The sequence below is a fragment of the Leopardus geoffroyi genome, chromosome D4, assembly GCF_018350155.1.
Source record: "Leopardus geoffroyi isolate Oge1 chromosome D4, O.geoffroyi_Oge1_pat1.0, whole genome shotgun sequence".
In the NCBI taxonomy this organism is placed as follows: Eukaryota; Metazoa; Chordata; class Mammalia; order Carnivora; family Felidae; genus Leopardus; species Leopardus geoffroyi.
Window position 1 is genome coordinate 92,540,821 of NC_059342.1, and position 27,634 is coordinate 92,568,454.

The window sequence follows — 27,634 nt, forward strand, 5'->3', positions numbered from 1 at the left end:
CCAGATGTGCCGAGCCTTCACCAAGGGATGCGCCGGGCCCGCTGACCTGTCTGTCCCCGGTGGGGGCTGGGCACCCCCGGGCCGGGTGAGCCGTCGATGCCTGAGCTGGGCAAGGTCTCGAAGGGAACCCGACGTTTTCTAGGGAGCCTGGGGTCTTCAGTGCTCCGTCCTCCACCCCACTGCCCACGGGCCCCCGCTCGGCCTGCCTGCTGGAACCCCCCCCCGTGCCAGGCACCGTGCACGGCACTCACGAAATAGCCTTCAGATGATGCATCGGAGGCAGCCAGGGGCAGCCAGTGGAAAATGAAAGCCCTGGCCTTGGGGCCCAGGAGGGCCTGAGCAGCGGGACACCCTTGGGGGACGCTTGGTCCCTTCTCCCTGTCCCCCGGGGCCCCACCTCCTGGGGACTGCCCATGCCGTCACGATACCCTTCCTGCGGCCTGTCCACCGCTGCTCAGGCCGGAGGCCCAGGATGCCGCCTTTGTCCCGTCCTTCGTTCCCATAGACCCCCACGGGCTGTGCCTTCAGAACACGTCCCTCCTGCCACTGCCCCATTCTGGTCCAGGCCACCATGCTTCTTACCTGGGTGACCTCCTCCTCGGCCCACGGGGTAGCCCTGTCCCCCACCCCGGTTTTTAGGGAGCTTTGTGAAGGGCGACATCAGATCGTGTGACGTCCCGTAAAGCGCCACAGAAGGCTTCCCAGCGCCCTCGGACCAAGTCTGATCCCCCACTCGTGTCCTGATGCCCCTACCTGAGCACCAGCTCCGCGCTGCCGAGCGGGACCTCATTTGTGCTGCTCACACGGGGACGGAGCTGGCCCCCTAGCAGGTGCACGAAGGGCAGGGAGAGGCCGTGCGGGCCACCCATCACAAGCCCGCCCAGACATCCCCCCCCCCCGCCCCAGGCGGCTGCACACGTGCGTCCTCACAGTGAAGATGCACACCACGGGGAGCACGGGCAGCCAGCACCCCTCCAAGAGAGGCCCCGAGTCCGCCCCAGGCGCCCACGGCGTGGTTCCGCCTGCTTTCATGGAGTTTCAAGTCCACGGCGCCGCACGGTGCCCGAGTGGTGTTGGCCTCTCCCGCTCCGTGGCACGTCTGTGGGCGGCCGGTGCGGCGGTGTGCCCACCCTCTGGGCAGCTCCGTGTTCCGCAGGGAGAACAGAGCAGGCCACGCACACCGCCGGCCCTGGCTCTCACCCGTGGTGCTGCTTTGGTGGTCTCTGTGCCCGCCTTCCGGCGTGGCTCCCGGGCGCCTGTCCCTGGGACTGTCTCGGGGGACCCGCTGGTCCGGGGAGACCTGTAACACCAGGGACTGCCCAGCAGAACTCCCGGTCACTCCCCCAGCGCCAGGGTACCCGGTGCCTCATGCCCTCTTGGCACGTTCTGATGGTTTTGCTGTGGTATCGCTGAATTACTATTTCTTTAACGGAGGGAGAAAGACTCATCCTGTAGTGGAGACACCGAGGCAGGGTGAAAGCCAGGCACAGGGCTCTTGGGGAGCAGCACAGCCCCCAGGGCGCCGAGCTCCGGGCTTCGGCGGGCCCAGCAGTCTGCAAGCTTCGGGCACGGTGGACGTCCCAGGGCACTGAGTGGGTCTGGGCGGTGGAGACAGAAGGGGCCGCCCGCTGGGGAGCGGGAGTGGGCTTAGGGGTCCCCCTGTGCAACCTCTGCCGTGGCTGTGCTCTGTGTTCCCGCTGCCAGGAGCCTCCAGGAAACACTCACCTCCGTAGTGCAAGGCCTGTTGGCCAGGTGGGGGGCCAGGTGCTGACCATGGCCACGAGGTGGGCACTGGATCCTGCCTGGAGGCTCACAAGGCGGGCATCTGTGGTCAGGGCCCAACTGCCAGAGCCTCTTGCTGAGCAGGGGGAGCCCCTGGCAGAATCCAAGACCCCTCCCGCCTCCCCCCAGTACTGCGGCCAGGCCCTCGAGGGTCACCTTCGGGGTGCTTGGCCCCCTGGCCAGGGTTTGTCCCAGTGCGGGCTCCTCTGGGCCCTGGGGGCAGCCCCCACCCCCTTGGGGCTCCCTCCTCCGTGGGGGCTGAGGAAGGGAGCTTGCCCCGGACCCCCACCCCCGGCCTGGCTCCCCGGACGGAAGCCCCACTCGCAGTCGGCCTGCAATTTGCCAAGCCCGGCGGATGGGGCGGCCGTTAACGCCGAGAGGAAAAAACACTTTATCTCCCGGGACGGAAAGGGAAGCTCCTGAGAAGGGGGGCAGGTTGATGGAGGTGGGCGACCGTTCAGCCCTGCCTGAGGGGGCCATCCTGTCCCCGCCCTGCCCACCAGGGAGAGAGGGAGCCAGGCCGTCTGAAGCCGACGAGAAGGACAACTGAGGCCCTTTGGCACCACACCGCGTGCACGTGGGTCCTCGTGGGCTGTCACGCCTGCCCTGCCAGCTCCGGGCCGGGATCCGACTCCCTTTACGGAGGAATGACCTCTCGGGGCCACAGAGACTGGCGCGGGAAAAGCCTGACCTCTGACCCAGAGCTGAAGCTCTCCCAGGGCATGGGCAGGCAGGGGTGCGGGGGCCGTGAGGGACAGATGAGCCGGTCCCTGTCCCCCAGGCAGGCTCCTGTGTACGTCATCTGTGACTGCCCATTGTCCCAGCGGCCAGGGGAAGCTGGGGCTGCTAGGAGGGGCGTCAGAGTCCCCTCCCCAGGGACACCATGACACCTTCGGGGTTGTCACGGGCGCCAGTGAAGGCAAGGGCATTAGAAGCCGGGAGGCTTCCCTGCCTCAGTTTCCCCACGTGTCAGATCAGAGTGTGGAGGGTCTGGGGGCCCTGGGCAGTGGTGGGGGGGGGGTCCGGAGGCCTCCGAACTCCACCAAGTTGGGCAGTTTGTGCTGGGCCTTCCCAGGGTGGGGGGAGGAGGGGTCGGCAGCTTCCACCAGGTCCCCAGGGGGCCCGTGACCCCAAGTGCGGAGTCCGTGTGGGTGGCCTCGAAGCGTCTCCAGCCTCCCCCGTCCACGACCTCAGCTCCAAAGTTGCCTGTGAGTATCATTATTGTTCAATATCCTTAAAAACGTAAAGAGAGAAAGGAAAGAGGCCAGAAATCTCTGCTTCCTCTCAGCCAGGAAACAGGAAGTGAGTGTGCGGGCAGATTGCGAGCCAGGCTGCAGGAACAATGGGGCCCCCCCGAGGGAAAGGGGAACTGCGTCAAGCAAGCAGCCAGGGTGGGGGGCCCGCCTGACCTCTCCCGGCCGTGCGGGGGCCCCGCGTAAATTTAGTCTGGGTCTTTCCTGATGAAAGGCTCCAGTGCCCTGCTGCTAGGGGGAGGGGGCGCGAGGCCCACCGTGGCCCCCGGGCGTCGGGGCTCCTGGCCCCGTAGGGTCCATCCAGCTGTGCCCTGCTCTCCCCTATGGGTAAACCGAGGTCCAGGGGGGAAGAGCCTGGCCTGGGGGCCGTGCGGTGTGGGGAGGGCACACCAGCGCCTGCGTGGTCAGGGCTGCCGGTCGTCCCCGGAGGGGCCCCAGGCCCAGGACGCCAGGAGAAATGCCTCCCCTCACGCCCCCTGCCTCAACGTACCACCTCGCGCCCTGCCGTTAAGGCAAAGCACCCGTGGGGGAGGCGGAGGGAGGGCAGCAGCGAACGGGCGCCGTGCCAGGCCTGGCTCTGGGCCCCTGGCGGCGCGATCTCAGGCCGGGTCCAGGGGGGCCGTGACTCCTCGGCCCCACGGGTCAGCGTGGCGTCTCTGGCGCGGGCCCACGGAGCCGTAAGTCACACGGCGCACGACGCCCTCTCTCCAACGGTGCAAGTCCACGGAGCGTCGTCTGGTGACGACGCCCAGCGGCCGCCATCACGGCCGATCTCAGAGCCCTTCCCTTGCTTTGAAAGCAGCCTGGAGCTTTGAGCGGTCGCCCCCGGAGCCCTCCCGTCCCGTCCCCGCTGTGCCTGCCGTGCCCAGACGTGCCCGTTCTGGAGTTTCACACGAGTGGGATCCCACGCCGTGTGGCCCTTGCGTCGGGCTTCTCAGCACGTGCCAGGCTCGTGGGTTCCATGGCACGTGTCCGTGCCGCCCGGGGTGGGTCTGCCTCGTCCTGTCTGTTCCTCAACCGGCGGACGTCGGGTCGTTTCTACCCTCTGGCTGTCGTGAACCCTGCGAACGCCCGCCCAGATTTTTCCGCGGACGCGGACGCTCACTTCTCTCAGGTACAGACCTGGGCGTGGGGTCATGGGATCGGGTGGCGGCTCTGTGCCCCCTTCTGCCCCCTTCTGCCTCTGTGATCACACTCCCCTGCCCAGCCCCAGGAAGGCCAGAGGAGCCACTGAGGTCCTACGGGGACCCTGGGACGGCATAGGAAGGGCACCCGTGGCGTGGAGCTCGTGGCCTCCTCCGGGCCGGCTCGAAGCTCAGCCCCAGGAGGCTCTCTTGGGACGTCACTCGGTCTGTGGGCTGTCGCCTTTCTGCAGACTTGGAGCCGGGAGTCACAGGGACCCCCCAGGATGCTGTCCCAGACCCGGCCCTGGAGCCCCTTGGAGATGCAGGTGTTCCGGATTCTTGGGGTCCAGGCCAGTCCTGGGCAAGCCCCCATCCTTTCCAGTGTCCTCGGGCCGTAATGGTAATGATCAGACGCCCCAAGCTAAATCTTAGGGTTCCCCTTTGACCTCCGCTGTGCCAGAAGTGGACTGGGGTCCAGAGAGGCAAGCGCCCCTCGAAGCCATCTGGCACACAGCAGAGCTGGGCTTAGAGTCCAGGCCCCCCTGAGGCCTCCACGTGGCCGGCACCCGCTCGCTGCCTCCCAAGCGCGTTCTAGGAACCCGTGCCTGGGTTCCCGGTGTCCTTGACCCCCTGCATGTTCCCTACCAACACCCACCACTGTTCCAGGGTCACTCGCCCCCGGGCGTGACCTTGGGAAGGTGGCCCGGTGTCCTTCCCTGGGAAGGGAGGGGATTGGAGTCAGGCCTCCCTCCAGCCCGGCGATCGTGGTGGCAGCTTGTGAGCAGGTACCAGGTGTGGGGGCCGCCCCGAGTCTGAGAGGTCGGTGGCACTGCCCCAGACCGCCATCCTGGCCCCGAGGACGCCAGCCAGACCCTCAGCCAGGATGCCCTGCAGCCCGTGGTGGCCCCCCACCCCCACCCCCGGGCCCGCCTGGGGATCACAGCTTCCTGAGCCAACCCCGTTCTGCACAATAGCCGGAAACGCCTTGCTCGGGCTGTGATCCAGGCGGCCATGTGTGGCCCTGGGAGGGCTGGGAAGGCTGCTTTGCGTGAGCACCAAGCCCCCCTGGTGGCCCTGAGAGCCCCGCCGGCCTGTTGTCTCTGGGCGGACCATGGCCACCTCCCCACGGAAGGCTGGGTTGGCGGGGTGTTCGGGACACGGGCCACAGCTGGCCATCATGCCCAAGGCACACCCCGCTCTGTGGTCAGGAAGGGACGCCCCACCCCCACCGCGGCCCAGACAGGAGGCTTCGCCAGGTTCGTAGGGCGAAGCGTAGAGGGCTCAGGGCTGTGTCTGTGCCGATGTCCACGGGATCTTAGTGGGTCAGACTCAGGGGGTACAGGAGCGCCCCGAACCTCGCCCCACTCAGCTCCCCACCCCCCACACTTTAAAGGAGCAGTATCCAGAAGGGAGGGAAGCACCTTCCTCACTGGGCTGATGCCCGGAGTCGCGGTCCAGCCGGGCCCAGCGCCCCTGCGGGAGGACACAGGTCAGGGACGAGGCTTCTGCCCCGGGAGGCAGAGAGGACGTGATCCCTCCAGGGGCGGAGAAGCCAGCTGGCCTGTGGCTGGGAGGGGACAGGAAGGTCTCTCTGGGCCGGGCGTCACCGACTGGGATTGTGTTTTGCCGCTCCAAAATGGAAATAGATGTTTTCTGTGTATCGTCAGGGCCGTGAAGTGATACGTGCTGGTCTTGAAAGAGCCGGTGGATCGGAAGCACGAAAGCCGACGAGAAAGCGGTGCGTCTCGCGTCCCACCGCCTGGCGTTTGCAGGGCTCCTGCGTGCCCGCGACGCCCCGCCGTCCACAGGGGCGAGGGTGCACGGGCCTGCACAGAGCGGCTCCCACCAGGCCAGCGCGTCCTCGAGGTCAAGCATGCTGGGGGCTGAGTTACGTTCAACACTTACAACAAGACACGTACGCTTTGCACAAGACTGTTTTTTACCGCGCTTTTGGGGTCACGGCAATATCGAGAGGAAAGCGTTTGCCCGTGGGCCCCTGCCCTCACGGCGGGCTCCCCGCTACGGACACCCCACCGGGTGCTGCGCTTGTCGCGGACCCACACGGACGCGTCGTCGTCACGCAGAGCCCGGAGCGTGCACGGGGCCGTCCGTCCCGTGGGTTTGCACAGACGTGTGATAGCACGCGCCTGCCGTTCCGTCTCCCACGCGGTGTGCTCGCCGCCCTACCGTCCCGAGCGCACAGTTTCGTGTCCGTGCCGTGTGCGGGCCCAGGACGGGTGCCCGCCCGCCGCCAAGTGGGATTCCGCGGTACGGCGACCGCGGTTTGTAACAGAAGTGGCTCACTTACGGTGTCTCCAAGAGTAAACACGGAAATACCACGCGGCACAGCCTGTCCGCTCCTGGGTCTGCGCGGGAAGGCGCTGACGGCGGGCACTGGAAGACGGATGGTCGGACACCCGCCGCCCGTGGCTACGGTTCACGACAGCCACCTGTGCGCCCACCGATGTGCGGGTCGGCGAGGTGGCATTGCCACACCACAGGATATTGTTCAGGCACAAAAAGCCTCAAGCGCCCACACGCACCGCCACGTGGATGGGCCTCAACGACGTGCATGTAGGAAGGGCGTTGGTGCGGGCGGGGGGCCGGGGCCGGGCGGCCCGCTTGCTGGGTGCGGAGCCTCAGGCTGGCAAGACGAAACATTTTGGGGGCCAGATGCCCATAGGGGCCGCACAGCGGTGTGAGTGCAACAATGCCGCCAACCTGTGTGTCGTGTACGCGCTCCCACGACTTGAGAGAATTCGTAATGGAATGTGCCAGGGGCGCCCGGGGGGCTCAGCCGGTTACGTGGCCGACTTCGGCTCAGGTCATGATCTCGCGGTCTGTGGGTTCGAGCCCCGCGTCGGGCTCTGGGCTGACAGCTGGGAGCCTGGAGCCTGCTTCCGATTCTGTGTCTCCCTCTCTCTCTCTCTCTCTCTCTGCTCCTCCCCCGCTCGCACTCTGTCACCCTCTCGCTCTCTCAAAAATAAATAAACGTTAAAAAAATTTTTTTTTTAATTTTTTTTTTTCAACGTTTATTTATTTTTGGGACAGAGAGAGACAGAGCATGAACGGGGGAGAGGCAGAGAGAGAGGGAGACACAGAATTGGAAGCAGGCTCCAGGCTCTGAGCCATCAGCCCAGAGCCCGACGCGGGGCTCGAACTCACGGACCGTGAGATCATGACCTGGCTGAAGTCGGGCGCTCAACCGACTGCGCCACCCAGGCGCCCCAAAAAAAATTTTTAATGGAATATACCAGACCCCAGACTCGTACACTCTCGCAGTGAGCTGCTAGGCTCGTGGACTACATCTCGATGAAGCTGGGAAACGAGAAGAATCACCCGCGGGTGGGTGGGGCCCTGCTGGAGCCTCAGAGCGGCTGCCCGCCGGGCCGTGCCGATGGCCTGAGGGGTATCCGGGGACTGGCTCTCACCCCACGAGACACGGGGGGCATATTTGGAGGGACCCCAGCCCAGGAGGGCGCATCTTCTGGGCCCAGGCCCTCTGTCCCACGTTCTCGGGGGGCCTGGTGTGGCCCCTGCCCTCCCGGCTCTGTCTGCAGCGCCCTCCGCGGCCCAGTGCCCACCCTCGTGCCCTTTCCCCAGCCAGGGGCAGCTCCCGGAGCTGGGAGAGATCACTTCTGGGGCCCGAAGTCCTCCACAGCCCGTTTACCAGACCTGCTGTGCGGCCAAGGGTTGTGGTCACTGTGGGCAGTGGGGCACGGCTAACCGTCCCTCTGCCCGTTGTCAGACTCATGATGGCAAGGTCATTTTAGGTCAGATGGGAGGTAGAGTGGCTTGGGAGCTGGGTCCCGGGGGTCAGCACAAAGGCTGAGACAGGCCCGAGCTTCCCTGGGACCTCAAGCGGGGACACGGGCAGCCTCTGCTCCTGGGGGCCTCCTGGATAGGCCTGAACCACAGAAGCACTGTGCACAGAGGCACTGGGAGGGGTGGGGACCCGCTCCCCGCTCCTTGAGAGAGAGCACTGGCCCCAGGGGGGAGCCGGGCAGGAAGGAAGCCTCGGTGGCCGTGGCCAGCTTGGTCCTGGCTGGGCCAGGAGCCCTTGCCACCCGGGGCCCCAAACTCCCCCAGGCCTCTGAGCACAGGGGCAGAGAGGAGGCGGAGGGGGAGGCAGAGGGGGAGGGGGAGGGGGAGGAGGGCCACCACCGGGCCCTGGTCCTCCCGCCCCAGCAGGAAAGGCTGACCGGGGCCGGGGACAAAAGGCGGACGTGCGGCTGGCCATGTGGGCCCTTATCAGGCCCGCACCCGCCGGGCCGCAGGGTCTCTGCGGAAACGCTCCTCTCTGCCCGCCTTCCTGCCTGCGCCCGGCCACCCCACCAGGCGCTGTGCAGGGGCGAGGGGAGGCTGGCAGGGGTGAGGCGGTGGGGGCAGCCGGCGCAGGCCCCCTGGCCTCCGGGGCTCCGGACGGAGATTGGAGGAAGTGTGAGCGTTCTTCTCTCTGCCTGCCGCGTGCTGTGACGTGACAGCTAATGTTCTCCCCATCTGGCAGGCGCCCCGGGCCATCGAAAGGGCCTGCAGTCCCCAGACTGTGGCTGACCAGGTCCTTGCTCGTGCTCGGGCCCCGCTGGGACTGTGCAGCCCGGGGAGGGGGGGGGGGCGGGGAGGAGCACAGGCAGGTGGGGCTTCCCCGGGGGTCACCACACACTGCAGCCCACCACACTCCCCTGGGATCTGCACGCTGTGTTTTCTCGACAAAAAGCATGTCTTGAACAGATTCGAGGAGGTCGCTGCTGCAGGCAGCAGGGGACGGGGCTCGGCGGGTGTTCCCACCAGGACCCACGGTCGGCGTGGGGGTGGGGGTACAGGGGGCCTTGTCCTGCGGACCCTTCTCACCACCCCTGGGGGCGGGCGCTGTGGGCTCTGAGGTGCCACAGCCTGAGTGTCCGGGCCACGCCAGCCTCCTGCCCCTGCCGTCCAGCCCCAGCCCAGGCCCCCGCTGCCCCCTGGTGGACGCGGGGCAGGTTGAGGCCGAGCTGGTGGCAGTCATCGCTCACAGCACCCCGCCCACCCCAGCGCGGGCCTGCAGGACATCGGAATGGGGAGAATGGGGGACCCAGACCAGCCAGGTCACTGGTCCTTCATGATCGGCTTCTGGAACCTTCCGCCCACCGAGTGTGGCACGAAATCTGCGGGAGCGCTGCCGCACTCTGAGGAGGGGGGGCCGGGCCCAGCCTTCAGAGCCATCCACAGAGCTACAGCTGTGCAGGCCTCCCAGCGAGACCCCAGCATTTGTCCCGTTGCCCACAAAACCCACAAGACCCTCTCCCGCCCCACCACTGCCCGGGAGGACACAGGAGCAGGCGGGGCGGGGGGGCGCTTCGGGGAGGACACTGCTGGTCCTCTGGGGCTCATCAGGACCAGGCGAACAACTGTCGCCATCTCCCCAGCATGTTAAACCCAGAGTTGGGTGTGACTGCACCCCCCGCCCTCCCCGGCACCGGACCCTGGGTTGGAGGGTTGCTCCGCCCCTCCCCCCACACACCCAAAGGCCCCAGGTCCCGGGCTCCAGGCCCCAGGCGGCGGCTAAGTCAGTCTGGAGACTCAGGCTTCCCTTCTGTGAAATGGGCAAGAGTCTCTCCTGGGTGCCTCTGTGGCCGGGCTGAGGCCTTGTCTTCAGACAAGGCATGTGAACCTGTAATCGTGTAAGCCGAGCTCGGTTAATTACTCCCATTTCCAGAATGAACAGACCAACGTACAGAGAAGTTTCTCAGTTCTGGTGCCTGGGGAACCTGACCCTAGGGTCAGGGGCCTGGCAGCGGGGACTTTTCGAGCTCCTGGAGGGTGCCAGGGTGAGGCCAGGGTAGAGAGTCCCCGTCCCGGTGGGACCTGGGCCGCCCTGACAAGGTATGGTCCACCGCCACGGGAAGCAGAGTCCGGTGGCCACTGCCCGGGCCTCCGTGGTCACGCAGGCTGCCCCGATGACACGGGCCACGTGAAGGCACCCAGAGCCCGCGGCAGGGTCCCCCATTTCCGCATAGGGCAGGAAGGGCTCCAGGAGAGCCCCCAGATGCTTACATGTGTCTGATCCCAGGCTTCTCCTGGGTGGAGAGGGGCTGATCAGTCACTCGAGTCATGGGAACAGGGAGAGACTGGTCTTGGGGCTCAGGTCCTGGCTCTGCTATGGGATGTGACCTCTGTGCCCTCACCCAGGATCAGGCCATGCCCCTGCCATGGGCAACATTAGGCCAGTGTCTGGCTGTGAGAGTCCCTCCTGCTGGTCCCGGCTGGGGCCTGTGACCCACGGAGCAGAGAGGGAGAGCCCCGGCCCAGGATCTGGCTGCTGCAGCGGCCAGCTAGGTCCCCGAGGATTGCCGGGCCCAGGGGGCCTGATTCCCCATCCCGTGAGGCCAGGGCATCAGCTTGAGTGGTGCTGGCCTCAGCCACGTGTGCTGAGCTGGCGGATGGGGTGTGCACGGGGGCCAGGACGAGCCCAGCACTTGTGTCCAGAGCACGTCCGCACTTGGGACCCGTCTGGCCGGACGCCTTGCTGCTGACCCGAGAGGTCAGAGGAAGTCCCTGGTGTTTTCCAGCCTCCCTTGCTGACACCATCCATCTGGGCTGCTCGGGGGAGCACCCAGGGTGTCCCCGGGAGCCCTGTGTCCTGCCCCCTGCCGTCTGCTCGCCTCTGTGACCACACCCCTGGAGAAGCATCAGGGGCTTACGTGACATCTGGCTCCCATCTCCATGCTGGGGGGCTCGCTGGGAGCAAGGGTCTCAGCCCACACCCCAGACACAGGGCCTGGCACTCAGGGACACCGAGGCCTTCCTGCCCTGTGTTGACACGCAGGGTGGCCCATCCATTCCTGTCCCTCTGGGCCCGGAGGAAGGGTCGGGGGCAGGGACGGCTCTGAGCGGAGCCTGGGAGGGACCCCTTCCCGGTTTTCAGCCTGGTAGTCCCCACCGGCCCTACTGCTCCTCCCACAGCAATCTGGGAGGAGCGGGTGAGCCGGGCCCCATGCCGTTCACCGCTGACCACCGGGCGGCGGTGTTCCACCGCGTGGGCCAGGCTGGAACCCGCCCTGGCCTGGTGGGTACAGCCAGCACCACCCCAACCCTGGACCGGGCTTTGGGCAGGCCTGGGACCCCGAGTGTGGGAAACGTATGGCCAGGCACATTTCCTTGCCAACCTGTGCAACTGTCCAGGGCAGCCCTGTGTGTTGCTGCTTCCCAAGTGTGCTTAAAGGATGGACAGGGGTCCAGAAAGCCAAGTTCAGTTCCTTGTATTTGCGAGAACCCGCCCTTTGCACGTGGGCCACCCCCTCTCCACCGCGAAGGGCCAGGGCCCCCTCCCAGGGAGCTCACCTGAGAGGCTTCCCGGAGCCGTGCCACACCCCTGGCCTGAGGTCCCGCCACCTGCAAGCGTCCCAGCTGGCTGGATCTCAGCATCCTCGGGAGCGCGTCAGCCCCAGGGCCCATGGGGGAGCCGGGGGTGGCTGGGGCTCCACGGCTCTGGGCCCCCAGGGCCTCTGGCGCTGGCCCTCGTAGCTGCCCTCCTCTGGCCACTCGCTCTGTGACAGCACTCAGGGTCTGCTGTCCATCACACGGGGGCCACGCTGGGCCGTGCCCGGTCACAGGGGACACGGCAGGAGCAGGAAGGGCAGAAGGCTGGACCCGGCATCTTCACGGCTACCCAGGCCAACGCCGGCCAAATGCTTCCAAGGGATGCAGTTTGCTGCCGGGCGGGAGATTCCACCCCGACGGGTCATGTCCCTTCCAGGGGGGCCTGGCTCTAAGTTTCCGGGACTCGCAGGTGGAAAACCCACGGGGGCGTTCCCGAGGTGATGGGGAAAAGAAGTCCCGGGATCACAGGTGAGCCTCGGGCTTCGGGGTGACAAGTGCAGAGGGGACAGGGGGACCGAAGCCCCAGGAGGCAGGCTTTGGGGAACAAAATGGCTTTGAGCGACGAGCGACGAAGGAAGCCTTACCGCTCTCCTGGCTCCCGGTCGGCGAACCCGGATCGAAATGTGGGAGACCGGCCATCTTGAGGCTGTGGCCGCCGGCGAGCTAGGTCAAGGTCACGGGGCCCTCCCTGTCTGCTGCAGCAGTGACGTCCCGACCCCGGGCTGTGGCCGCGGCACGCGGCGATCTCCCCCCGCAGAGCTGAGGTGTCCCTGCAATGTTGGTGGTGAGACAGAGGTGACACAGCAGTTACCGACTTAGCTGCTTCTGAGGGCGCGATGCAGGGGCGTCGGGCAGCCGCCCCCTCCCCCTCCGTCCGTCCCCGGAACGCGTCCGTCTTCCCAGACTGGACTCTGCCCCGTTACACACAGACCACCCCCCCCAGGCTCCCCCCCCCCGGTCCCACCGGTCCCCTCCCCTCCCCCCGCCTCCTCCCCGCGTCTGGAATTTTCTTCCCCTCTCCCTCCTTTACCGTGGTGAACGACACAGAGCATTACATCCACCATCCGAGCGTTTGACGCGTGCGGTTCAGGGGCGCCTCGCGAGTGGCCGCCCTCCGTCCTGGGACCGCTCGTCGGGCAGATAGGAGCCCCCGGCCCCCAGCTCCCCTCTCTGTGTCCGTGGGTCCGGCCGCCCCAGGGTCTCAGGCGAGCAGATCCTACGGCGTTTGTCCCTGGCGTCTGGCCGTTCTCACTGAGCGCGTGTCCTCGGGTGCATCCGAGGCCGAGCTATGGCGGAGGGGGGTCCACGCCGGGTCCACGCCGGGTCGACCACTCTTGCTTCTCCGTTTGCCGTTGACGGACATCTGGGTTGTTTCCACCTCTTGGCTGCCGTGGGCGCGACTGTTCACTTAGGCGTCCAAGACCTTGCTTTTAACGCTTCTGGGTCACGTCAGGGAGCGGAATTGCCGGGTCCCGTGGTCATTTCTCTTTTCTGGGGAAGCTGCAGGCGATTCCCCGCATCCTCTATGCCGTCGCCAGCACCTACCTCCGGGGGTTTGACGGTGCGAAGTGGTCCCACCTGACACTGAACCCACGGAAACCCGCGACAGCCCACCCAGCGCTCCCCTCCGCTGCCCCGCTGTGACGCCCGCGTCCACTCTGGTGGGCCGGGGCCACGGCCGCTTCAGCACGCACCTGCCCGTCCGCTTCCTCACATGCCTGGTCAGCTTCGCTTGGATGCCCGATATCTGGCCAGACAGGGTTCTGGCTGCTTCTGTGAGAGTTTTCTGGCTGAGATCAGCGTTTAAATCAGCAGATGAGTAGACGCCCTCCCTGACGTGGGTGGGCGTCACCCCATCAGTGGACGTGTCCTGAGCAGGAGAGAACGCCTCCGGCCTGACTGCCTTCGGCCTTGAAATGAAACCTCGTTTCTCATTCCTGCCGACTCACCTGCAGACCCGGGGACTTGTCAGCCTTCGTAGGTGCATGAACCCCTTATAATACATTTCTGTTTCTCGGGAGAACCCTGACTGACACAGTAGTGGCCCTGGAGGAGTCGGACCCACAGACACGGGGGGGTGGGGGGGGCTGGGGAGGGAGAGACCCACAGACACGGGGTGGGGGAGTGGATGCTGGGGGAGAGGAGGCACCCACAGATACAGGGAAGGGGTGGGGTGGGGACTGGGGGAGGGGAGGGACCCACAGACATGGGGGGGTGGGGGGGGACTGAGGAGGGAGAGACCCACAGACATGGGGTGAGGGAGTGGATGCTGGGGGAGAGGAGGCACCCACAGATACAGGAACGGGGTGGGGGGGACTGGGGGAGGGGAGGGCCCCAGTGTAATGGAACAGAGTCCAGTCTGGGAAGATGAACGCTTTCTGGGGACGGACGGGGGGGACGGCCGCACGACAGCGTGAATGTCCTCGACGCCCCTAACCTGTGCCCTTAAAAGCAGTTAAGACGGTGAATGTTACGTCATGTGTATTTCACCACAATTAGAAACGGTAATTTTTTAAAAACTTAAGTAGGGACACAGAAGGCATCCCCCCGGGGAGAAGGGGGGCCCCCCCACCACGGAGGGTGACCGCTTGAGCCCACGCAGGCACCAAACGGACGCAGGACGTTTCCAGGGCGACCCACGAGGACAGTTTTCAAAACAGACCCGAACCCCGTCCTGAGCGTCTCCAGAAAGGAAGACGAGGCCTCGGCATCCCCCGCGTAATGTCGTCTTGACGTTTTTCCATCCGTGAGGAGCGGAGTGCGTGTTTCAGGAAGGTGCCCCCTTCGCCGCCGCCCCTGTGCGCCCCGCGTGACCGCAGCCTGCGCTGTCAGCGTGTAAGTGGACTTTCTTAAGAATTGGTTTGGACTCACGCCAGCGCGTCGAAGACGGTTCAGGCCCCGCACGCCGCCCGCCAGCGCCCCCGCGACTGTGTGGGGCGTTGGCTGGGACCGAGGACCGGACGCTGATACGCTGTCATCCCTCTAAGCTGGAACTTGCTTCGGATCTTCTCTGTTTTTACCTGCATCCTCCTCTGTCCCAGGGTCCTCCCCCCCCCCCCACCCCCCACCCCGGACCCGCACTGCAGGCAGCCGCTCCGGGCGGGGACGGAGTCCCTCGGTGTTGGCCACCTTGTCGGTTCCGGGAAGGTCGGGCCAGGCGGTTCGCAGAACGGCCCTCAGCTGGGATCTGTCTGATGTGTTCCTCGTGCCGGGGCCGGGGCGGGGGTGTGGGAGACCCCGGCGCCGAGGTGCCCTCGTCATCACGCCGGGTCGGGGGCACACCGGGCATCGCCCCTGGACACGAGGTCGGGGTGCGGTGTGCCAGTCGCGCTTGGGGACTCGCGCTTCTAGGCCCTCTCGCCGGCAGAGCGGGGAGGTGGATGCGCACGGGCGGCCGCAGGACCCCTGCGTTTACACGCGGCCGACGTGAGGGCGCTGCGGTGACCCTTCGCGACACGGGTCATGCCAGCGCCCCCCTCCCCCGCTCCCACAGAGACAACAGAGTCAGGATCGCGTGCAGTGGCTCCCGAGCCGCTACCCCGTCTTCCCGCGGGACAGTCCTGGGCGCTCATCCCCGTTAAGGTCCTTTTCAGTGCCGAGTACGTCCCCTGAGCGGCCGTGGTGCGTGTGCCGAGCCGCTCACCTGCCGACGGACATTTCGGGGGCTCCTGTGCCTTGGCTTCCCGGAACATTCTCGCACGGGCTGTCGGTGACTGTGGGAGGCCGATTCTCGCGCCGGCCCTTGAACCCCTCCGTCCTGAGCGCGGTGGGGGTTACTCCTACCATCAAGTTGCATCATGGGGACAGAGGAGGTCGTCCGGGTGAGAATAATCTCATCACACGGTTTCGTTACGAGCAGAGGGTGTTCTCTGCAGGCGGGGAGGGGAGCCAGAGAAGAACTCTGTGCCGCTTTAAATACAGAGGGTGCATCAGCCGCGGAACGAGGGTGGCCTGTAGGAGCACAGCAGCAACCAGCAAGGAAACGGGGGCCTGGGTCCTAAAAGCAAAGGCCGGATTTGGTCACGACCTGAACGCGCGTGGAAGCCGACTGTTCCCCGAGCCTCCGGGTGAGCCCGGCCCGGCGGGCCTTGGATGTCGCCCTTGTGAGTCCGGTGCCACGCGGGACTTCGGACCCACAGACCCGTGAGCTAAGCAGCGGGCACTGCTGTCAGCCGCCAAGCCCGTGGCGATTTGCTACGCCCAAACAGGTAAGTGATACGGCGACGTGGTTTCATTTCTCTGGGACGCATGCCGGGGAGCCGAGCCGCTCGGGGTTTGGGGCAGGCCCACTGGGGCAGACCCTCAGTTCTTACCGAACTCAGTAAGAATCTCCCAAGGAGTCCGTGAGTGGGTGTGTCACCTTACGCTCCCGCCGGCAAAATCCGTGCGCTCCGGAGCTAACCGTCCTTACCGCTAGGCGGCCTTGCCAGCCTGTGGATTTCAGCTCCGCCACCGGGCACGTGCTGGGACCCCACCGTGAGTTCATTTGCATTACCCCCAGGACCACCCATGTCCGGCACCTTCCGTGAGCCACCGGCCACTTGCACATCTCTTCTTGTGAAACGCCCACTCAGATATTTTGCTCGCTTCAAAAAATTGGGTTGTCTGTTTTTTATTATCTTAGAAATACAGAGTTTTCTAATCTCTCTCTCCAACATCTGAGGCCTTCCTACCTTCAGGAAAGTTTTCCATTTGAAATTCTTCTCTGGTTGTTGTTGTTTTATATATATATATATATATTATTTTAGTTCCTATGTATGTGATGTTTTGGTCTCTGTAAAATGTAAAATGTTGTAAAATGTCACTTTCCGGGACGCCTGGGTGGCTCCGTCGGTTAAGCGTCCGACTCTTGATTTCAGCTCAGGTCATGATCTCGCGGTTCGTGGGTTCGAGCCCTGCGTTGGGCTGTGTGCTGACCGCTCGGAGCCTGGAGCCCGCTTGGAATCTGTGCCTCCCTCTCTCTCTGCCCCACACATTCTCTCTCCCTCAAAATAAACAAATAAACTTTAAAAAAATGAATTAAAGGCCACATCCCAATGCATCGTGTAATTGATTTCTCTGAACCGACCCTTTACTCCTCAACCCTACTAAATTTTCTTATTGGTCCCAGCAGCTGTCTTTGTCTTTTGAGGGAGGGTTTACATATGGCACCGCGTCTTTCGATTCTTACCGCGAGTGGTGCCGCGTTTCGTCAAATGTCTTTGCTCATCCGTCAATTACATCACAGGGATTTTCTTGGTTAGGCTGTCAATAGAGAGGTTACTTTCATCGGTTTTCTTTATCTTTTATTTGTCTTAATGTTTTTATTATTTATTCTTGAGAGACAGAGTGTGAGCACGAGAGGGGCAGAGAGAGAGGGAGACACAGACTCTGAAGCAGGCTCCAGGCCCCGAGCTGTCAGCCCAGAGCCCGACGCGGGGCTCGAACCCACAGACCATGAAATCATGACCTGAGCCAAGGTTGGATGCTCAACCGACTGAGCCACCCAGGCGCCCCTCATCGGTTTTAGAATGTTGAACCAGCCTTGCATTCCCTGGATAAACTCCTCCCGGTCAAATTGTAGAACCGTTTTCATAGATTGCTCAATTTGCTTTACTAATATTTTGTTAAAAGATTTTTGTGTCCATGTATATGAAAGACATTGGCCTACAATTTTCTTTTCTTGTGATGTCTCGTCTGATTTTGGTCTTGGGATATGGTGGCCTCACTGAATTTTATTTTCTGTTACAGTCGGTGTTTCTCCCATGAATGTTTGGTCGCGTTCACCGGCGAAGCCATCTGGACGAGTTTTCTCTGAGGTGAGATTTTAAATGATGAACGGGGTCTCTTTAATGGATAGAAGGCTGTTCTGATTATCCTGGGTCCCCAGGAGGGGCAGGTGTGCGCTCTGTCCGGGGTCCTGACTCTGGACCAGGCTTTGTCTGGGGAGAGGGTCTTGGGTCCCCTTCCTCCTGCAGTGGGGCTGCGGGGGCAGCCAGACGTGGAATCCAGGGTTCCCGGTCCCTGCCTCAGACTGTCTGAGCAAGGGGTCCCTGTCTCGCCAGGCTCTGCCCTCATCCAGACCTTGGGGTTCCCATAACCCACATGGCCTCTACCCCCAGGGCACCCCTTGCAGGTTCTCTGGGATTGGGCAGCTGAAGCTGAGCTGCCCATAGTCAGGGGATTTGTGGTGGGGAAGTAGAGTATGGGTGGGCAGTGCGGCCCAGGAACAGCCGTGTGTGTGTGTGTGTGTGTGTGTGTGTGTGCGTGTGTGTGCCTAAGGTTCCTCAAACCATCCACGTCTCACAGGATTCCTCTGATCCCTCTTATCTGGGCCCCTGCCCTCCTGAACCCCCTCCTCATCTCAGCTCCTCCCCGCCTGACCCCCTCCCCTCCGGTCCCCTCTCCTCCCCTCTCCCCAGCCCCCACATGGCTATCAAGGGTTGAGTAGAAGAAGCCCCTGCAGTGTCAACTTGGCCCGCCAGGTGGCGTCTGGAGCTTGGGGAACAGATCCGGTGGGCAGGTGCAGGGCTGCGATGGGGAGGGCTCTGCAGGAAGAGACTGTTCCTCTGGGCGGAGGGCTGAGCCCCAAGAGCTAGTCTGAAGTGTGGGGGCGCTGCCAGGCCTCGCTGAGCTGTTTTCACGACCCACAGTCTTATTAAAATCACCCTCGGGGGAGGGGCTGGGGGCTGGGAGGGACAGGCCCGAGGGCAAGGACCCAGGGTGCACCTGCCAGGTGAGAGGCAGACACCAGAGCACGGGGACCCTCCCCCTGGTCTGGGGGAGGGGGGCAGTGGGACCCGCCCAGGCAGGGCGGAGCTGGAGAGGTGATGGGCAGAGAGGGGAGTCTGGGGGCTTAGGGCTCAGGAGGGGCAGAGCAGGTGGGGATCTCAGTCCTCCGTGGCCAGTGGCTGGGAGCTTTGTCCCTGGGGAGGGAGATAGGGCTGGGGCTCTGGGGAGAAGGCCAGGCCTGAGGGAGCCAACACTCTCCCTCCTCCCTGCGGTGCTCAGGCCCCTGGTCGGGTGGGGTGAATTGGGGTTTGGGGAGCCCTGAGGAGGAAGGGTCTCGCAGGCTAAGGAGAGCTTCTGTCTTGCAAAGGTGGGCGGGGGTGGGGTATGCCAACCCCCGGCCCCCCAAATCAGAGCAGCAGCATAGGGTCAGCAGGGCCTTTGTTTGCCCAGAAAAAAGCTGCTGGAAAGCTTTTGAGGGCCGGACCCCGGGTGGTCCAGTCTGTGCTTAGGATCAGGGCTGCCTGGGGAACACGGGTGCAGAGTAGGGAGCTGGCTGGAGCCGTGCCTGGGCTAGCCCCGGGGTCCCCCCAACAGGACGCAGGGAACCCCAGAACAGACAGCCCTGAAGCAGGCACAGCCCCTCCCCACCTGCCCAGCTCCCCTAAGCACATCTCAGTGAGCACAAGGAGCCCCCCTCCCCACCACCCCCGTCCGTCCGGGGTCTCCGGCCCTCTCCCACCTGTGCCCCTCTCCCCTGCAGGTGCAAAGCCAAGGACAGGGAGCCCGGGGGAGCCCTAGTTTTCTCTTCTGTGCAATGGGTTGCTAGTTCCAGGCCAGGCTGTGCAGGGCCTGGCTTCTCCTGGTAACTATTCGGGTCGGGGGCTCTCCCGCAGCCTCCAGGCCTGGTCAGTCCTGCCTCGGGGTCCTCAAGGGGCTGCTGGGTGCCGGTGCTCCCCTGGGTCCCGAGGGAGGCGGGGCAGGCAGCGGAACGTGGGAAAGAGACCGGCAGGTGCTGCCTGCGGCCTGATTGATGGCAGTTTGGCCAAAGGAGCCAGAGGGGGGAGGGGGGAGGGGGAGGGGAGAGGGGAGGGGCTTGCATGCGGGGGAGGGGCGGGCTGCTGGGCCTTGGGAGGCAAGCCCCAGGAGGGGAGGGCAGAGGGCAGGCAGAGCTCTGCGGCTGGGAGGCCTCAGTGCAGGGGGGGGGGGGGGGTGGTGGGTATGGCGAGGCGCCCTGCCCCTACCCTCACCCCATCTTCCTCCTGGAATGCTGGGCGAAGGCCCTTCGGCCCAGATAACCACCGCCTCCCCCACCGCGGGCCCGGTTCCTTCCGTGAGCCATCGGGAACCTCTCCGAAACCCCTCTAGCCCAACTGTTCATTGTGCAGATGGAGAAACGGAGGCGTGGGGCTCAGCCAGCCTCCTGATCTCTCCCTCACCCGGCAGCCAGCCCCTTTTCCTGCGGGGACCCCTGCCTCACCCCCAACACCTGCGGAAGCATCTGCCCCGACTTCGGGTTGTGACCTGGGGCCCCCACCCTCACCCCCCACCCCCACCTGTCCAGCGGCCTCCTGCTTAACCCCCCTGGGTCCCCTGCGTCCCCCCCCTCCCCCCAAGCAATCCCAGCCCCGGGAGAAGGTGGCTCCCCGAGAGGCCCCACCCGGAGCCGCTCTCCTCCGTCGCGACTCCTCTCCAGTCTGGGTCTTGCTTCTGCTGTCACACCTTCTGAGCTGCTTCCCTGACCCCCAGCCCAGGTGGCCCCCCCCCGGCTCTGCGCCCCCAAGTCCCCAAGACCAAGGACCAGGGCCCAAGAGACTTTCAGGGGCTCGCGGTCATGTTTTGGTGTCTTTGAAAATCGGGAGAAGAAAATACGAAGCCTTTAGGACAAGAAAACGCTTTCGCGTATGATATTAATATATTTATTCTGAGACCAACGCAGCCATAAAGTCCTCATTTTCACTACCTCACTATTTTTGGTTTTCACCGACGTAGGGGTGCGCCCGGGTCTCGCCGTAGCCTGGCCCTGAGCTGCCCAGCCCCACGCTGGCCACGCCGGCTCCCTTGCCTGGGACCGGCCCCCTTGTCCAGACCTGTGAGCCTGGCCCAGGCCCCACGCGGCGCCAGCTGTGACGGCGGTGTGCGGGCCCCCCTGGCCCTCTGCGGCCCTGAGCACAGGCGGGTCCCTGACTCACTCCTTGGCTCCCTTAACGCTAAAGCCTGTGAGCCGGCCCCAGGGCTCCATCGGCCTCGGGGAGCGACAGGCAGACGCCCGTCCCTGGGGGCACTGAGAGGGCTCCCTATGCTGCTGGTACCAGGAGGGCTTTGAAGCCACCCAGAGGCCACATAAACTGGGTGATGATGATTAAGGCCCAGTACACCCAGAAGGAAAAGCAGCTGTGGAGTGGCTGGGGGCTGGCCTGCTGAGGGTGCCTCGGGGAGAGGGCACGGGCTCGGGGCCGGGGCAGCCTGTGGGGGTGAGGTGGCGAGCGTCTGCCGGCTCAGTCTCCCCACACTTACGTGGTGTGGGGCCCGTAAGGACCCCACTTAACAGCTGGGACACTGAGGCTGCACAGGTTACACACTGCCCAAGCTCGCAGAACCTTCCAGTGCCTTACCCCCCCAGAATACACTGCCTAGAGCACGGAGCCCTGGATGGGCACTGGCCTGGGCTGGACCCGGCCTCCTCCAGGGACATCTCTGCCCCGGCCCTAGACAGTGCTGGTGGCAGCAGGGCGGGGGGAGGGGGGGGCCCGGGACCTGACGGCCGGCCCAGGCCCCGGATGCTCCGAGGGGATTTTCCCACCCTCCAGGTGCCGGCTGGGACGGCGTGGGGTGCGGCCACTTCTCAGGGCTTTCCTATGAGAAAGAGCCCCTCCAGCCGCGCCCTCATGGTCCGTCGCTATGGGAAGCCAACCTTGGAGCTGGGGAATGTCAACACTCAGGCACACCACCTGGCATCTGGTGCCCGTGGGGGATCCCCCCCAAGCTGAGACGGTCCTTGCTATTTGTAACACTGCTGGGAGAAACTGAGCAAATATCGTCAGCCTCTCCCTACACCCCCTGTGACCTCTGCCGTGTTTGAACTCTCGATGGGCAAACAGGCAGCGATAAGGCACAGAGATCAGGGCCGCGAATACACAGCTTCTCCCCAGGCGCCCCCCCCACCCCCCCACCCCCAAGCACAGGATTCCCAGTCTGGACCCTGGGAGGCCCAGGGAGCCGAAGCTGGTGGCCGAGAGGACCTAAGAGCCCGGGCTGACCCCCGGGGACCGGGCCTGGCTCAGACTCCCCAGCCCGCTGGTCTCTGGTTGCACCTTCCTCCCCTGAAGGCAGCCCGTCCACTCAGGGCAGCCCCTGCCCCCACAGCAGGTGTCTGTGCAGGACGGGGCCGAGGTCTATCTCCGGCAAGCAGCTGACTGTCCGGGCTTCGGGCTTTGGGTCAGGCCGACTTGGGTCACGTGACGTGCACATCCGCAAACCACCGACCCTGTCTAGCCAGGTTCCCCTTCCGCAAAGCCGGGCGGGCACTCTCCACCCCCCTGCCAGGAAGATACACAGAGAGTACTTAGCAAACAGTGGGTCCCACCGGGGGGGGCCCAAGCCTCTCACCTCCTCACCCCCCAGCCCCTGCTCCCTCTGGACTCTGGTCTGCCCCCTGCACTCCACTCTAGCTGGTCTGAGTCCCCTTTGAAAGTGCAGGACCAGGAGGGGACACAGCACCCAGCAGACTAGACTGTCACCTTCTGGACTCTGGGGCTTGGGCCTCTGCTAATGCAGCCCAGGGTGGTCTCGGTCTGGGGGTGAGGACGCAAACAGCCCGGAAGGGGGTGAAGGTGCAGTGTGAGACCCACAAGGATGAAGCCGGAACTCTGTTCAGAGCCAGGGTCAGTCTGCACCCGGGAACGGGGCCTGGTAGGAGTCAGGGTTCACTCCACAGCTGGGATTGGAGATCAGTCCGTGACCGAGGTCGGGGCTCAGTCTGTGGTGGGGGTGATGAGTCAAGTTGTGACTGGGGTCAGGGATCAGCCCGTGGCTACGGTCAAGGGCCAGTGTGTCCCTGGGGTGACGACTCAGTATGTGGCTGGGATCGGGGCTCAGCCCGGGATCCGCCAGCGTCCTCCCCCAGGGACTCACGCCGAGTTGCCGTAGGGCCCTTCACTTCCTCTTTGGATCAGAGAGTTCCTGGCCGGGGCCCAGCAGCTGAGTCCCGGGGGCAGGCTTATTCCTGCTAGTCACATTCCCACGCCTGCCCGGGGGGTGCCGGAGAGCAGTGGGGTGTCATGGGGCCGCCTCCCGGGGGACCCGCGTCTCACCCTCCCAGCCTCTGACAACAGCCGAGACTCTTGCGGAAGAGCTTCGAGCCCGTGGGGTCCCCTTTCCCAGGGGCCCGTGTCCTGGTGCCCACCTTCCTGCCCGGTGAGGCGGGCAGGCGAGACGGAACACTCACCGTGCCAAGTCTGGCCAGCCAGGGGTGCCTGGAAGCTTCCGCTGGCCTGGGCCCCCACTAGCCCTGCAGGGGCGGTGTCCAGAGAGGAGCCACAGACCGGGCCCTGGACCTGGTGGGGTGCACAGAGACCCACGTGCTGGCCTGACCTCAAATGAAATGGGTTTGCTCAGGGATCAGTCTGTCACCAGAGGGATCGGCTGCTCCTGAAGGACTGGCCGGTGACGGGCACGGGGGCCCCATTGGCAGGGGAAGCCCCCAGGCTCTGGCCGGATGGATCCCACATCTCAGCCCGGGGCTGTGTGAGGCCCAGGGATCAGAGGCCACGGGCCTCTGCGCCCCCAGCTCATCCCAGGGGGGGCCCTTAGGAATGCCTCGCTTTATGTCCCAAAAGGGCACAGCCAGGGCACCAGGAGGATGAGGACCTTAAGCACGTGGCTTTCTTGTGGGAGGCTCCCCGCGGCGCCACGGTGGCCAGCCCCAGCCTCCCACCCTCCAGAGCGGAAATCTGAGGTCAGCAAGGTGACCGCACCGCAGCACTGACGAGGCGCCGAGCCCGCTGCGCGCATCACCCCACATAGGCGTCCCGACCGGCCTCGATCAACGATCCTCGCTTTCAAAGGGGAGAAACTGAGGGCCAGCGAGGGGCAGGGCCTTGGCCCAGGTGCCTGGATCCAATCTACGGAGGATGGGAACGTCTCTCCCCCCAGCCGGCTCGTGTCCCCTGCCCTCGCCGGCAGGGGCGGGTGCCAGGGCGAGCCGGGCGGGCCGGGACGCGTGCCCGCGTGGGCCGGCCCGGGCAGCTGCTCAGCCGGTGTTGCAAACCTGCCCCCCCCCCCCCCCCCCCCGTCCCAGGCCGCGTCTGGACTTGCGTTGGCCCCTGCCCCCGGGGGCCCAGGGGAAAGCCTCGCCCACCTTCCCGGGATCAGGCGGACAAGTCCCGGCCTGGCGGGCTCCCCGCTGCCAGCTCTGAGCGTGAGAAAATACTGAGCTGAAGCGGGTGGTGTGGCAGGTGGCCGGGCTGTGACTACCAGCAGGTCCCCACCCTCCTTGTGCCCAGGGGAGGCCAGCCCCGGCCCCGGCCCTTCCGGGACCCGGCCTGCGGGCCGCTGCCATCGTGGCCCCTCCGGGCCCGGCCCCCGGCTGCAGCTGCCCCCGCCCCCGCCCCCCACTCTGAGAAGCTGCGCTCAGCAGGTGTTCAGTGTCATCTCCACCAGGGGCCTGAAGCGGGCAATTTGGCCCCATCTGGCCAAGGTCTGCGGAGAGGCCAGTCGCCAGAGCATTTCCTCCCTGGCCAGGGTGCCCGCAGTCTAAGCTGGGCTGGCCCCTGGGGACAGGTGTGCAGGCCTAAGGGGCGCCCCTCGAGAGGTCCCTGCTCCCCAACACGAGGGGAGGAGAGAGGGCCGTCAGCTCCTCGGTGGTCCCTCGGGACCCAGGGGCACCGCGGTCCAGTCTCCGTGTCCTGTGAGTGGCGCTGGGTCCTTTTGGCATCCCTGGTCTGCCGGAGGCAGGGAGGGAGAAAGGACAAGGGGGCCCAGAGCCCGGTGGGTGTGACCTGCGGGTGGGCACCTCCCTGAACGCTGACCCCTGAGGGGGCATGAGCCAGTGGGGGGGATAGGAGTGCCGCTCTCGGAGCTCTCTGCCAGCCGCAGAGGGCCCTGCCCGGGCATGTGCCCGCTCTCCGAACTCTGAGCTGCCTGGGAGGATGGGCCGGGCAGACCCGAGAGCCCAGCGGCGTCAGCGAGCACGGCCGCCCCATAGCGGGACCCCGGTGGAGGGCGTGCCATGCCCCCTAGGCCTCAAATGTCTCAAGAGCCCAGTTAGGCCCCACAGAGGCCCCTCAGGACTCCCGCAACCCTGGGAGACACATGGGCTCTGCCCAGGAACCCCAGGGGGCTCCCTGGAAGAGGTGGTCCAGGCCCTGCGTGAGGGGAGTGGGGGCCGAGGGCAGAGATGTAGCTGGGGGCCAGGGCAGGGTTTGCACCCGTGTGTGGGTGGGCACGGCCCAGGTTGGGGTCATGGGGACACCGTCTGGGCTCTGTTCCCCACAGGACGGTGGCAGGGGGCCTCAGGGACCCAGGGCAGGGGCTGAAGGAGGGGCTCTCCTCCACCAGTGCGCTGTCCTCCGCCCTTGGACTGTGCCGGGCCCTGCCCAGAGGCCCCCCTGGACCTGGGTGCTCCTCACGCCAGTCCCGGGGTCGGCGGGGAGAGATGTGTCGCCCGGGGCCAGGCAGCACAATGTGACCGAAGCCCAGGAGAGGCGGCAGAAGCAGCGGGGGAGCAGAGCCGGCAGGGCCTACGTGCAGGGAAACTGAGACCAGGGGAGAGCCATGGTGGGTGAGGCCGGGGCAGAGGAGCCCTTCGGATGAGCAGGGGAGCAGGCAGCAGGGGGTGGGGGTTGCCGCGGTGCCGGGTCTGAGCCGCTCTAGAAAGCACTTTAGGAAGATGCCTCGTGTAGGCGGGGCTGCTGCGGTTACAACTGGCGGTCCTGTTAGCAGTGCGCAACCTGCACCATCACACAGGGCGACCCTGCCAGGTTCGGCGGGGAGAGCAGCACCTGGCCAGCACACCTGGCCCCGGTGTGGAGGGACGGCTCCCCTCCTCCTCCCCTCCACTGAGCCCACCTGTGGGGACCCTGCCCAGCAGCCCCCCCCCCCACCCGGCAGGGAGGGGGCCCAGGGCTTGGTTATCTCCGGTCTCCTCTGTTCCTTCTCCATCTGCAAGTGGAGGAAGGAAGGCCCCTGTCAGCGGCCCCACCCGCGATGGACAGGTCTGGAAACAGGAAGCCAGGGGCACCAGGCCGCCTGTCTCTCCGCCCAGGAGGAGCAGGAAGGGGCAGCGAGGCTGGGCCTCTGGTCGGAAAGTCCTGGGGGCCCCTGACTCGCGTTCACCCACCCACACCTGCCGCTTCTCCCCAGCTCTGATCTCACCTGTCCTGGAGAAGCCTCCTGGACATGCCCGGGCAGAACCCGGTGCACCCGGGGTCCCTCTCCCATGGGCCCCACCTGAAAGCCTGTTCCCAGGAGACAAACGCGTGGGTCCCGAATGGGGGGGGCCAGTGCCGGAGAAGGCAGGGAAGCCACAGGCTGCCCCCCTCACCCGAGGCTGGGGGTGCCCGCCCGAGGCGTCTAGATGGCGAGGTTCTCGGGCAGATGTCTGATTCGCAGGTGGTGAGACTGAGGTGTAAGGGTGGGGCTGCCTCAGACCCAGATCCCTTCCTTCACACCCTACCCCCTGGTGGGGCCCAGCCTTTGTGGGGCCCGGGGGGCCTCAGGACAGGGGGTCCGTGCGACCAGTGCCTTTTCCTGGGAGGCAGGTTAGGGCAGCGCGCAGTGAGTCTCCCCCGAGAGCGCACGGGTCTCCCTGAGGTCTTGTCCCCACCGGCTGCCCTTCCCAGGGAGACGAGCCTGGGACATCGGGGGGGGGGGGGCATGTTGGGGCCTGAATTCGATTTGGGGGTTTCTGCCACAGCACACGTTCCAGGGTAGCAGGAGCGGCAGCGGGGTGGGTGGAGGCGGGGGCCCTGCGGGCCCTCGGCGTGGGAAGAGGGGCTTTCTGGGATCCTCCCCTGGGAGTCGGGCAGGCCCTGCTCCGCTCTCTCGAAGCCCAGGCCAGGCCCCCGGGGCTCCAGGCGGGCGTGTGACAGGTGTCGCCTTCCCCCTCCGCGGGGCACAAGTCCCACGCTGGCCTTGGCACGGACGAGACCCTGCCTCGGGCACCGGCTTGAGCCAGCGGTCCGGGCAGAGCTGCTCGGCGGGAGCGCCCGTGGGGGCGGCGCCGTGGGAGCGCGATGTCCCCAGTCCCCCGCAGCTCCCTCCCGGATGGAGCACCGGCCAGGCCTGCGGACGGTGTGGCCGGCGCAGCGACGGCCCGTGCCAGGGTCCCGGAGGAGGGCTCCCCAGGCAGGCGGCCAGATGCCACGCTCCGGGCTGGGCCCTGCTCTCTGCCCCACAAGCCCTCGCTCTGCTGCCGCCCTGGCCTCCCAGCGCCCTCAGCCCTTCTCGCGGCCCGGCCTCGCCTCTGCGTTCCCAGCCTATCTCTGCTCTGGACAGCCATCTCCGGCCGGGCGCGGCTGCCCTAGATAGCGGGCATCGGGCGGGCCGGGAACGCCTGGGGCACCCCGCCCCAGTGCCCAAACTGGGCCGAGTGAGGTCACGCAGCGGCCCCTGGTGACCGGCTGGGCTGGGGGCTCTGGGCTCTGTGTCCAGCACCCCATCAGGGAGCCTGGATAACTAGGTCTCAAACAGCCCCTCCCAACCCCAGGCCCAACCTAGCCTGGGCCCAGGGGGGGGCCTCGGGTGCTAGTCCGCAGCCCCTGCACCCCCTCTCCAGGGCTGTCCTCTGGAGGGGCCGTCACTCCTGGGGGCACAGGGGGTATCCAGGCAACAAGGGCAACGTGACCGGGGCAGGCCTTTCTCGGAGGGAGGACGGTGGCCACACGTGTGGGTGGGGGATGGCCTGGCCCCTGGGAGCCCAGCGCGGGGGCTGCTGAAGCTGGGGCGGGCACGGGCCTCCGCGGCCAGCAGCGCTAAAGGCGCTGGGATCCTGTTGGCCGGCCCAGGCCACAGCCGGGTGGGGGGTGACCCGTGGCCGTGGCTCGCCTCCTGGGTGACCCCTGGGCCCGCTCGTTGCGTGAGGCACCACAGGCAGCCGGTTTTCCGGCCCCCATTCATTTCACAAGCTCCCGAGATCGCAGACACGAAGGACCGAATTGCACCGGGCCCCACTTCCTCTTTGCTCCGCCGTCGCCGTCGGCCTTACGGGAAGTGAGCAGAGACCGGCTCTCCCGGCCGGGGCCTCATCGGGGTGCAGACCTCTGACGGCCTGGTGTCACCAGCCCTTGGCGAGTCCCCGCAGCTGCCTCCCGGGCTCCGCGAGACAGGCCAGGGGTGGTGCCTGGCACCAGCCAGCCTTGGTCTGCCCAGGGCCGGCCTCTAGGTTGCCGGCGGTCACTGGGATACGAC

The 27,634-nt window shown here is 65.8% G+C and overlaps 1 protein-coding gene across 3 annotated transcripts; it reads left to right on the forward strand.

Annotated features, from left to right (window-relative positions):
• Positions 1–1,726: 1,726 nt before the first annotated feature.
• Positions 1,727–7,023, forward strand: LOC123592645. 3 transcript variants are annotated; one of them, XM_045467937.1, is made up of 3 exons: positions 1,732–2,990; positions 3,838–4,149; positions 5,827–7,023. In XM_045467937.1, exons 2-3 carry the CDS (start codon positions 3,997–3,999, stop codon positions 6,859–6,861), a joined length of 1,188 nt encoding a protein of 395 aa, XP_045323893.1. In that variant the 5' UTR covers positions 1,732–2,990; positions 3,838–3,996; the 3' UTR covers positions 6,862–7,023. The 3 variants fall into 3 exon arrangements, 2 of the variants coding, with proteins under 2 accessions (XP_045323893.1, XP_045323892.1); XR_006709886.1 differs by lacking the exon at positions 5,827–7,023 and adding an exon at positions 4,243–4,750 and having other exon boundaries at positions 1,727–4,149; XM_045467936.1 differs by having other exon boundaries at positions 1,732–4,149.
• The last annotated feature ends 20,611 nt before the right edge of the window (positions 7,024–27,634 follow it).

Bases quoted from the DNA above. Each gene is read 5' to 3' on its own strand.
- LOC123592645 (XM_045467936.1), top strand. From the start codon at position 3,997: ATGGCACGTGTCCGTGCCGCCCGGGGTGGGTCTGCCTCGTCCTGTCTG. The intron at 4,150-5,826 runs GTACAGACCTGG...GTGTATCGTCAG, and splicing joins CGGACGCTCACTTCTCTCAG to GGCCGTGAAGTGATACGTGC.